At 39.8% G+C, this 12,101-nt stretch overlaps 1 protein-coding gene across 2 annotated transcripts in view; it reads left to right on the top strand.

Moving 5' to 3' along the window:
- The window catches only part of LOC145988636 (short transient receptor potential channel 4-like), a 72,155-nt gene that overhangs the window by 24,551 nt on the left and 35,503 nt on the right, over nt 1–12,101 (top strand). For both annotated transcript variants that reach the window (XM_083123676.1, XM_083123677.1), the window contains exon 3: nt 9,229–9,407. In XM_083123676.1, coding sequence (XP_082979802.1) covers nt 9,229–9,407 — 179 coding nt within the window. The remainder of the gene's footprint in view (nt 1–9,228; nt 9,408–12,101) is intronic.

The following is a 12,101-nucleotide window of genomic DNA, read 5'->3' as shown; positions in this document are numbered from 1 at the left end:
CAGTTTTTATTCCAGAAATGCAAAATAAATCATCACCCGAGGGTGAAATTGTGTGTATATATATATATATTTTTTTTTTTTAGTATCGGGTAATGTTGAATATTTTCCGCTCCTATAATCTCCCAATTTAGTCGGGAAATAACATTATTTTTCTCGTTTTGAACGTCAGGACTTTAAAAATACCCCGTCCTGTTTCCTTCCCAACCAAAAATTTTGCGTCCCGCACCACTTGCACTTCATTAAAAGTAGAAGAGAAATCATTCAAATCTCGATTTTCTCTCTGTTTTAGTGATATGAGCAAAAATATTACTTTTTCCTTTCAAAAGATGGTCGGTCATGGCCAGATAGGTTACACGTTAAGTTCTTGAAGTACACACGAACTGTATTAAATTTTTGTGTAACCAGATTTTTTTTTTGTGTGTGTAACCAGAGGAAATATTTTTTTGTGTAGCCAGAAAATTAAGTGCGGTTACTATTATTAATTTTCGTCTTTTGCAATGGAAATCTTTTCAACATTGATAGATAGAGTGCCTTCCCGATGGCGCAGTGGTAGCCTCGTCGCCTTGTAATCAAGGGGTTCCGGGTTCGATTCCCGGTGGATGCATGTTGTGGTTCGGATCCCAATTTAAACTGTAGGTCCAGTCCCGATTAGCCTTACTGTGCACAAAGTGGACTTAAAACACCAACTCAATCAATCAAATCAACATTGATGGAGAAGAGGTCCTAGGTTTGAACACCATGGTGAGACAATGGTGTGTCATTGTGTTTGTCCCATCATTAATTTTTCCAGTTTATTATTCATCTTCATCGTCATGTTTAACACAAATAGCAGAAAATTGACTTAAAATAACAATGAGCGTTTTGTATTTCTGCGTTCAAATGAGAACGAAACCAGCAAGTGTACATTATCGCATCCCTCTGACTCGTCCTGACTGAAGAAAGAAGAAAAGAAGCTCCTTATTCCGTTTTTTATATGTCCGTACATCTCGCACTTTTTCACTTAAAACATAAATGTATGCATTTAAGCTCTCTCGCTCTGTAGGAAAAATTATTTTCTATTTAATATGTAGGCTACAAATATCGCCAATGAAACGACGATCAGCAAATGGATCTCATCTTGGAATAATGGCGTATTACTTCCTAGTTGCTCATTCAATTGATATGCAAAAGCCTCTACTTTGCCCTGATATATCTTATTCTCCTCGTCGTCAAGTGCTTTTATATGATCCATTTCATCCGGTATACAAAACGAGAAGAAATGCCACAAGTACGCGCTTGAATTACCCGGCCGCCGTGAACCGGAAGTTGTTGTGCTACAGTTCGACAATCGATTGTGCCGTTCGATATGTTTTTGTTTACTCGTGGATAGCCCCTATAGGGATGCTGCTCTAGGAATCTCAGGTATCTCTTTGAGTCTCAGGATCAGTGACGGCCGGCGGCTACTATGATGGGTAGTGCCAACGTGATAAAGATATCGAAAGAATAAAAACTCCGCAATGACCCCCACCCCTTCTTTGCGGTTGCGCTACTGGCCAAGATGTTTAACTTATAATTTATCTTCGTTTGGTAATGTGGAAAACAGTGTGTGTAATAAGTAACAACGCACTAATCCGATTAATCTTGACTCACAAACCTATTTCTTTATACACTACAGGACACTTCCCTAAAAACACAACAATGCACACGTATTCCAACTGGACGTCGAAAATTGAAATTTCAATTGGATTGAATTGGTTTCAATTGGAATGTACTGGATGCCTAATATAGCTATCGGAACTATTCGAATGAACACAAACTATTTTGCACAACGTTAATATAAAATGAATGACCTGCAGTGATACAGTTAAAATCGTATTTTAGGTTAGAGTGGAAATGTCCATTGTCCCCTTGATCTCAAATTTTATACAAATAAAGATACGTTTCATAAAATTTTCTTGATCGCTTCGCTCGCAATGTCTGCTTTTCAGGAAGTCTTGTCAAGTTTAGAGCAGTAGCTAGGGGTCGGCGGGAGTTGGTCCTGGACGCCGAACGATCTAAATGAAAAGATTGTAAAGGAGGATGTCATAGCGTTCTATGAAAATTTTGGCGCCATATTAAATCAATATTGCTTTCATTTTGCAAAAGTTTGGATCCGAAAAATTTCTTGCTCGCTTCGCTCGCAATTTATTTTCTGTAATACATTACTAGGGAGACAAGTTCTGCTGCTAAACGGATTTCTCTTAAATGCATGACCAATTGTTTGGAGGCAATTTATATGATTTTTGCTGTTGGTTGGTTTGTTATGGGGCGGATGAATTTATTATGTATGTATGTATGTATGTGTATATACACACACATCCATCAACGTAATAAAACTTACACAGTGAGATAAAATTAGGTTTTTCTGTCCCGACTGAACTTTCATCAAGGCTCTTGTCCCCCCCCCCTAATCAGAGGGCCTGCGCACGCCTATGATCAGAACATGTGATCTGGAGCACGGCCTTATCGCTCACCGAACACACTAAGTAGGTGAACTAGGTGCTATTTTAATGTGCAAAAGGTCAGAGGAAAGTGTGTCAAATTGGCATATACTACGTACATTTTCCTAATCGAGGAAGTCTGTTGCAAAATATTTTGCTAACCGTTGACGTGACAGGGTTTTATTTTAAACAAAACCTAAGGTGGGAGAGGTCTTGACACGCTGCTCATTCATGGCTAGATCAGCCACTATAGTTAACTTTACAAGGGGCACAATTTCGTACTACTAATACTATTACCCTAGTTTAGTACAGGCGGGAACGTGGCTATATGGTAGTAGAAATATAGGCAACATGGGAAACTATATTTTAGCGGTAAAATATGAACATGCGTAGTTAAATACAGTCTCTATTCGATTCTAAGGACCCTCGATAAACCATATTCTTATCCTGCATTATGTGAAACGTGTCAACAAAATTCCATGGTAGCCAATTGCATTTTTCCTTTCTTACAACATACTAACCTATATGAAACAATATCAAACCACAAACATACACCCCTTCCAGTCGGTGAAATTTCGTCGCTTTCATCTACAAGTATTCACACTCCAGGGAACAATCATTATCTTAATTGGTCAATCTGTCTCCAGTGGCGGAGATTGGGTTCCAAAACTGACGAGCAAAGTAATAAATAATAACTTATTTGTGATTTCGCAAATGAAATTTAGTAAATAACCTGAACGCTATTTTAACGAGATGAAAACCTTTCCGAGTCTTCCCCGCCAAAGTTAAGCCCCAAATTCGATTCTGCCCCCCACCAAACTTGGATCCCAAATTACGCCCGTCTCATCTCTCAATTCCAAACCAAACCAAACCTAAAATTTCCCTCAATACTCCATCGCCTCATACAGTTTTCTCTCCAGCATTCCCAAAATTTCCCTTATCGTCACATAAAATCCTACAAGAGCGCATGGTTTCTGAACACTTTGGGTGAAAATTTACCTTAAAATTTACTTTATACCTGCTGCTTTAAAAATTGCTGCTGAATTACTTTTTTGGAATGTGAAGCAACAAGAAAACGAAACAAAACTAGACACAAATCAATTTTGAACACGTGCTCCGTTGTCAATCATTAACAGTAATTAGAGACTATCAATTCTTCCTTCTGCTAACGATTTTCTCAAGTTCGGTCGAGGTTGACTTTGGAAGTCACTGAACCTGTGTTCTGCCTCAACAGAACAACACTCAACAATCTACCGTGTTAGCGCGCTACAGATTTTCCAAGATGTACTATTCGATCGATACCCAGGGTTCGTGGGAAAGTGTTATGATAATGAAACCTATAAACAGGCAGCACGCGAGAGTCACGCGACTTCCTGAAGGTGATTCAAAATGATTCCAGTCTCCGTGTAAAAGATTTCCTAAAGGCAGGTCATCGACTCAACGAGCAGAAACTGACTTGGGTGGCAGGCAGTGATGTGCCGTAGACTATAAGTTTACGTCTACATGCTGTCTACGCGTAATCTACGCTAAGATTACATTGACTTATAATTTACATAGTCTACTGTAGGCAATGCAAACGAAGGGGAAGAAAGAAATCCCGGCGGTCTTTGAAAGAGAAAGTATTTTTTTCTTCAAACATGTCGATAATCTGAGCCTATAACCAACTGAAGACCATCCGACGTAATCAAAGTTATCGAATTTTCACTAACGAAGGGAAAAGGGACTATCGAAAAAAAATGACAGCCATAGTGAAAACTGACATTATTTTTCTACACTGATAAAAGGGGAGGCTCAAAATATTTATTTGTCTTGTTACTGCATGAAAGTGCATGTGTCTTTAAAGCAAATTTTTACACGTGTGAAATGGTGGATATACAGGGTGGCGCATATTGTATCTACCAATATAAGTTGGCAACCCTGTCGGAACGCAGGTGCGCATGCGCAGAAGTTTCCCATGCTTAGGCTGTTGCAAATCTCGCAATTAGTCTGCCATTGAACGTTGGCCGATTCAGACAGGAATCGTGGCAGTAGAGGCGTTCATCCGAATGGGTCCCATTCAGGAGACGCAGTACGTATTGCACTGGGAAGCATCAGGGCGCCAGAGAATTCGCCTTCTTCGACCTGAAGACTTTTGTTTCTGCACGCTGCCATTGGATCTCTATTGTGTGACCCATCGTATCATGTTGTGACGCTCTGGCACTGGTTGATGGCGACCCTCATTGGGCCTTTGTCGCAGTGACTCCTGCGTCTCCTGAATGGGACCCGTTTGGATGAACGCCTCTACTGCCACGATTCACGTCTGAACCGGCCAACATTCCATGGCAGACTAATTGCGAGACTTGCAGCTGCCTAAGCATGGTAAACTTCTGCGCATGCTCACCTGCGTTCTGACAGGGTTGCCAAGTTATATTGGTAGATACAATATGCGCCACCATATAGAAGTAAAACAAATCTTGTCATTCTACCATATGATTCTACGGACATCTCATTTTATGGGTACGTCGCGACAAGTTTATTTTGCAGTTCAATTAATACCTAGTGAATTGGTTGAACGCAAATAAATACTTAAAATACTTATTTCTGGGCAGTGGAATACTTCACGCTCTCTATGTCCACCTGCTGATGCTTGTTGCTAACGATGCCCGTGCCTTGCACGGAGAACGTCGAGCGCCATGTTGTCTACGTTGATTACGTAGATTACATACTCTACACGTAGAATGTAGACAATCGTTGTTTACGCGTAGACGCACATCACTGGTGACAGGGCAGGTTCGGTCCGAACCTCGCCAACACCTTCTCTAAAGAAGGCCCGAGCAAAGACTGTTTACATGCAACGTCATCACCAGTAGGTCTTGAATTGAATCACAACACAATTGGAGAGTTTTTTGGCGCAGTGTTGCAACATGAAGGGAAATTTCCCCTTTTGCAGGGAAATTCGGACCAAATTTTAAGCAGAAAGGGAAAATGAATGAAAAAATAATAATTTCAGGGAAAATGTGAATACATCAGACAGACTCAAGTAGTAGAATTAGAGATTCTGTTAGATTCCGGTTTCATATCCACTCTCACCCTCATAAGTCTTCGGAGGGTGAGGTCTGCCCTCTGGAGGGTAACCACCTCTGCTTAGCACACGCTTTGCAATCTCCCTGTCAAAGAACTCGGCCAATCCATATGTTTTCACTTGTCCATTTCTTGCAATGTTTAATTTTTGGTAAAGGTGGAAGTCTGAAGTTGCAAGATCAGGCTTGTAGGATGGATGGATGATAATGATTTCAAGCCAAACTTTTCCAACAACACTGTCATGAAGAAGACAGACTCTACCTTCTCCATACACTTCAATCAGTTGATGATGGATTTCTGCGGGCAGATATTTTTAGTATTCAAAAGCCAAATATCCGAATGCACCTCACAATTAGCTGGATTACTGGTAGACACGCCTCTTTAAAAACCATTCAAAAGATGAACCAAGAAACTACAACTCAGCAGGCACTGCAAACTGTGGATACTGGAATGGTGCATGCACTTGACATTGAGATAGCTATGGTTAATGATCTGTGCAGACTGGGTGCATGCACAATTTTTATTTTAAAAATGGCCAAATGAAACCATTTAAGCCATTGCAGTCAAGTAAATGACGAGTCTGTTCAAAAAGGGAAAAACCTTGTTCAGTGAGCAACACTCGGATACTTACATGCCCTGGATTACTAAATGTATATCAAACAGAAGGAACATGTAAAGAGATGTACAAAGGCTGTTGCAGTGAAGGTGAGACTAATTCCTGTATACGAAAACAGCGACCTCCATTGGCTAGCAAATGTACTAGGGTGAAAATTTGGTTCATTAGCTGCCGATTGAGACCAAAATGAGCGCAATAGGTCAAAAAGTCGTGACTGCGTAGCAGTTAAAAGACAAGCATGTACATGGACCTCTCCAAGAATCATTAAAATGAAACAAAAAAATTACAAACCACAAAATTTTTATTCAGAATCAGCCATATAGAGTAGACATACACCTTTTTCAAAATAGGCACCATTGACAGCTAAGCAAGCGTCCATACGCTCCTGCCACTTTGTGAATGTCTGAAAATTCATTGTCAGGTAGCGGTGATCACTTCTTTGTTCGTCATGAAATGACGACCACGTAAAGCGGTCTTTAAAAGTGGGAATAGCCAAAAGTCGCAGGGTGCAAAGTCCGGACTGCATGCTGTATGCGGGAAAATGTCTATTTTTCTCTTCGTCGCGTAATCCTGAAAAGCCCGCGCGGTATGCGGGCATGCGTTATCGTGGTGCAATATGAAGGAGTTCTTCAAATGCAGCCTCTTTCTTGCTATGTGCTGGCGCAGAGTCTCAATGACTCCTTGGTAATACTGTGACTCTACTCAGTCTGTCTTGATCGGCATATGCCTGTTGAAACTGCGTTTCCGCAGCACTTTTCCCTAAACGCCAACAACATTTTATGGCATGTAGCTGTTCATCTTGAATACTCATCGCGAAAAGCAATGTTATACACAAAAACCTGGAGGGGTAAAGGAAACACGTTCCATGCAAATCAACACAGCAGCTCACTAACGTGGTTTCGCAACATGTGACAACTTGCTACGGAAACAGAATGAGTCATCCTACGCGATGCAACTAGTGCCAAAACCATAGGCAGGGTTGCCAAGCCAGGAAAAAATCTGTCTCACCTTCTCTGCGACAGCCTTTGTATTTTACACACAGACACAGAATGAGGTTTTCATATTACTATCAATCAGAGTAAGGTCTACAGGACTTTTGAACCACTGTACTATCAGGGTGGGGGAAGAACTGGAAGTGAAAACTACCAAGTTGGGGGGGGGGGTGATGTTCGTTCTAGTCTTGAGGCTAGCAGGGTGGCTGCTCCGATCGATTAAAATAGTAAAAATGGGATAGCTGGTGAAATGCTTTACTTATATTTTCCTAACTACAACCCACGGCATCCCCTAACACTTTGAGCACTGGGTAAGTCTGAAGTCAGTTTTAAGGAAAGAAAAGTAAATTCTACCCATGGGTGTCAGGAGGTGGGTTGAAGCTGTTCTTTGACCTGCTCCTATCTGGAAATTGGAATGTTCATTTTAAGTTACAAAAAATCAGAAAGCTTGTTATTTTTATTGTTAATAACAGAAACAAAGTGCAATTAGTTAGTATTCGAACTGAATAATGAAGTAAAAATGCATTAAGTCAAACATAGGTAAGACATTATATTTTCAAATTCTACCATTTAAACCAACAAATAAATGGTGCCACAGATTTCAAGATTCCAAAAATTAGAGTTTTATGTGAGAGGTCTCACAACAAAAGCACAATTAACCCCCCCCCCTCTAACTTTTAAAGCTTTATCTTGAATGAAGTGTGTACAATTTAATAACTATGGATTTTAGCACTCCAACTGTATAAAATGTAAAAATAAAACTTGCGTATCACTAATAAAAATCAGTTGTGCTAGATATGCACTCATCTGGTGGATTGAGTATATAATAATAATAAATAAAGAATAAAATTGGTTTATTTTATTACTTTATAATAATAATCACAAGATTGATAATAATTAATAATGTTACTAGTCATACCTCGAAAAAATATCCTAAGTATTACCCAACTCCCGAGAGCACTATAAAAGGGGTACACAACCTGCTTTGGGAGGAGAAGGCAAGGAGAATGGGAGGAGAAGGCAAGGAGAATGGGGGGAGACGGCAAGGGAAACAGGAGGAGAAGGCAAGGAGAATGGGAGGAGGCAAGGAGAATGAGAGGAGAAGGCAAGGAGAATGAGAGGAGAAGGCAAGGAGAACAGGAGGAGAAGGCAAGGAGAATGGGAGGAGGCAAGGAGAATGAGAGGAGAAGGCAAGGAGAACAGGAGGAGAAGGCAAGGAGAATGAGAGGAGAAGGCAAGGAGAATGAGAGGAGAAGGCAAGGAGAACAGGAGGAGAAGGTAAGGAGAACAGAAGGAGAAGGCAAGGAGAATGGGAGAAGGCAAGGAGAATGAGAGGAGAAGGCAAGGAGAACAGGGATGCACGCCAAGTCACGACAGCTGCTGCCAGAAGCCATAGTGCCCAAGGCAGTGCCGGACCAGAGACGAGACCCCCTCAGACCAGCCAGCAGGACCAGCACCCAGACAAGCATTCCAGCATCCAGACTCGATCCAGAAATAAGTACCTGCCTCTTTATGGTGCTAATCCTTTCACCTCAAACTTCTCTCCTTTATATTGGTCTAATTGATTGCCAACTAAATAAACGTAGACAATTTGTAATTGTGTTACGTAATTTACTTGTTCTACCTCTGACTCGTCACCTGTCTGTCAACGGGTCCTACCCTCCAATACAGAGGGTGAAATCCGGTGCGACTAAGGTTTAATGCCCCCATTTAAGTCTCCAGGGACCCATCCTGGGATGGAACCTTAGCTCGTAACGTTACTGTGGTTATTATTTCTACTTTTCAATGACCTAATACCCCAGCAAAAAATTCTGGCGGCTTCCATAATTCTACCCTCTACATTTATCATAAATTTATTCCCCGCAGAATATTTTAAGAGATGCCTCAAGAAAATCTGATCAACATTGAAGGGCTGTGAATAATCAGTGCCCTTCTGTAGACACACCTGCAGACTATTTTGTTTACCCAGTATAGATATAGATCATTAGGATTAAGACTTGGACAAAGAAGTCAGATTAAACAAAATTATTGGTTTACTTTCAAGAAAAGTAACCGTTCATTACAAAGACAACAATATACATGGTTTATTTCTGTCTTTTAGGCTTCGGGGAGAAGAAACTCCAGAATCTGGCTCAGGGAACAGTTCCCTGCAACTCCACAGCAATCTCTTCAGTCCTGATATGACACCGATCATAATCGCTGCTCGAAACAACAATTATCAGTTGGTGCAAATGTTGCTTCTAGCAGGACAACATGTTGAGGAACCACATCCACCCAAATGTAAGTAGGTGATGCTTATCTCTGTTGTTAGTTCATTAACTTACGCATTCATTATGATAAACTATATTCATCGCAAATCAACAGGTTGATAATTTTCAGAGAGCAAAAAAAAATCATGGCAACTAACACTTTCACAGGATCTATATCCTATTTTTTATGCAAAATTTACAAGTTCCATTAATTCTATGCCAGTATTGTGTGATGAAAGTACATTATATTATTAAAAATATTTTTTTCATCTGCCGACCTTCGTGGTGGAGTGGTTAGCACAGCAAGGGTTTGAATATCAGCCTGGGATTGGGTGTTACTTGCATGTGTCTTCATTAATTTCATCCTATCATCACTCATCCTCATTGTCACGATTAGCCAAAAGTGGCAGAAAAGCGACACTAAATAACAAAAATCATATAATTTTCTTCTGGTAAATTGATATTCGTGATTAAAATTAACCGATATGCCATCTGGTGGGACTTTTAGGAACTAGTCTAAGTAGGATACGTTGTGTTGAAGTTGTTTAAAGCATGGAGAATATGCGAAAGAGTAAGGTCTCCTGTTCTGGTTTTTTTGTGTTCTAAATCGTTTTATTAGTCAGAACAAATGAAAAGTTTTCATGTATTTCCACCCCGTGGAATCAACAAAACGAAATTTGTAAATAAATCAGGGGAAATGTAATTCATTGACAGAAGATTGGCATGGGGGAATAACACTGTAATTCGGTAAGGAAATTACGAAGAATGCACGAGTCTATTCACTTTATTTTTCGAGAGATTGCCATGAAAGTAAAGTTTTAAATTGTACTTTATAAATAAAACTTTTTTCTTTTTCGAAAAGTCATGAAGCATCTTACCCAATGCATTCATGTATTATGTATGTGTGAAATTTGGAACAGGTGCAAGTCGATTAAGAGAGAAGATGAAAATAGTTTGAGAATGAATTAATGTCAAATGTAACCAGAAAAAGAAAATGGAAATGCTAATGTTGCTGCTTAATTCAGTACAATATCCTTTTTCAGTGAGGATAGCCTGGTCATGAAATTGTGAATATTATCGAGAAAGAACTGCAACGATATGTTCACAATTTTCTCCTACCAGCTTTTCAAGTATAGGTTAATTTCAATTTCTTTATTTTCAAATAATTTCCGAGAATCTCAGTTACAACATGAGGTGCAGATGATACAGCACTGCTTTGAAGAACCAGTGTGTATACATTAGTTTCGTATGCATTTTCCCTGTTATTTTTGCCTATCATAATTAAATGCTTCGTTCTCATCACAGCTTCACCTTCGTCAGAGTTCCTGGAATTCACATCGCATTTGCAATATTTAAGAATATCGCGTAATTTAAACGTTTCTCCTCCATAGCAGCCATGACAACACGCTGCTGTTTCGTACTACTGCTGAAGGTAAACAAAGAGTTATCCTACTTAGAGCGGCCATATTTTAAGCGACACTAGCGCTCAGGTGGTAGTTTTAATCGCGAATAGTCGAGTTGCAATGCAGTCAAGCCACTAAAATGTCCAAACAGAAGTACTGACATGACTGACATGGCATAGAGATATAATAGGAGGGGTTAAACTTCAATATATTGCAGTATATTTTTTCCGTAACAAATTCATGCATAGATTATGAAGAAATAAACATTATTGTAGTTGAAGAATATGTGATCATCCATTACAAATAAACCATGAACAAACTTTTCAAAATTCTTCAAAGTAATATAATATAATTAATAGCAAATGTTTACTAAACCATTGGGAGGGGTTTAAACCTTCCCCTTATATATGGTCATGAATACTGAGTATCAGTGTTGATATCAGTCATGGTTGTATCAATTAATAAGTCCCATCCCGATAACATCCACATCAGGCGCGGCTCGTGCATTATTTACCCGGGGGTTCACTGAAGTGATGTGACATATATTCACTTTCCGCAAAATATACTTCCTTCGCCCAACAAAAGGATGGGGGAGAGTTTAAAAGCTTTGTCAAGAATTCTTTTTATCTGGGAGTATAAGGTTTTGTTGTAGGGGTGTGCGAATAAATTTAGGGCTGAAACTACAATAAATTGTGCCTTTATGAAAAAAGTTGAGTTTTGTTGGAATATCATGGACGTTCTCAAGTAGGGGCAAGTAATATATTTTTTCCCCACGAGGAGCAAAAAACACTCCTTCAGTCTGAAGTTACTGCAACGCTTTTATAATAATTACCAAAAATTTATGTGACTGAAATTAAATTATATGCGTGTAATATATAATTTTTGGTTTACATTCAATTTCCATGGGGAGGTGGCCCCCTTTTCCCCTTCCGGACGTCCATGCTGACTAATCAGAACTGGTCCTACATTTGTTAAAGGGAAATGGCAACTAATGGCATGCGCATACTAGAAATCGAACCTGAGACCCTTTCATTTATACGCGACAGGTTTGTTCAAATTTGGGGCTGGTCGATCAGCACACGCTTTTTTTCAGTGGACAAGGAAGTTTGTTTACGTTAATTATGTGCATTTCTATCGGTCATTTCTTACCTGCGCGGACAGCAACGCCTACACTGCATCAAATGACATAACCTAGGTAAAGTCCATCCCTCGTTTCACTCGCAGCATCACTTAATACTTTCCAACAAGTATCCAAGCACTTCAAAAACTAAAAAACTTGAGACTTTGACACCGAGCGACAGCGAGTCACGTCTTCGCGCCAT

This window comes from Lepisma saccharinum, chromosome 6 (assembly GCF_977018435.1).
Source record: "Lepisma saccharinum chromosome 6, izLepSacc3.1, whole genome shotgun sequence".
In the NCBI taxonomy this organism is placed as follows: domain Eukaryota; kingdom Metazoa; phylum Arthropoda; class Insecta; order Zygentoma; family Lepismatidae; genus Lepisma; species Lepisma saccharinum.
Note: the sequence above shows the minus strand (reverse complement) of the source record. Positions and strands in the feature narration are given on the sequence as shown.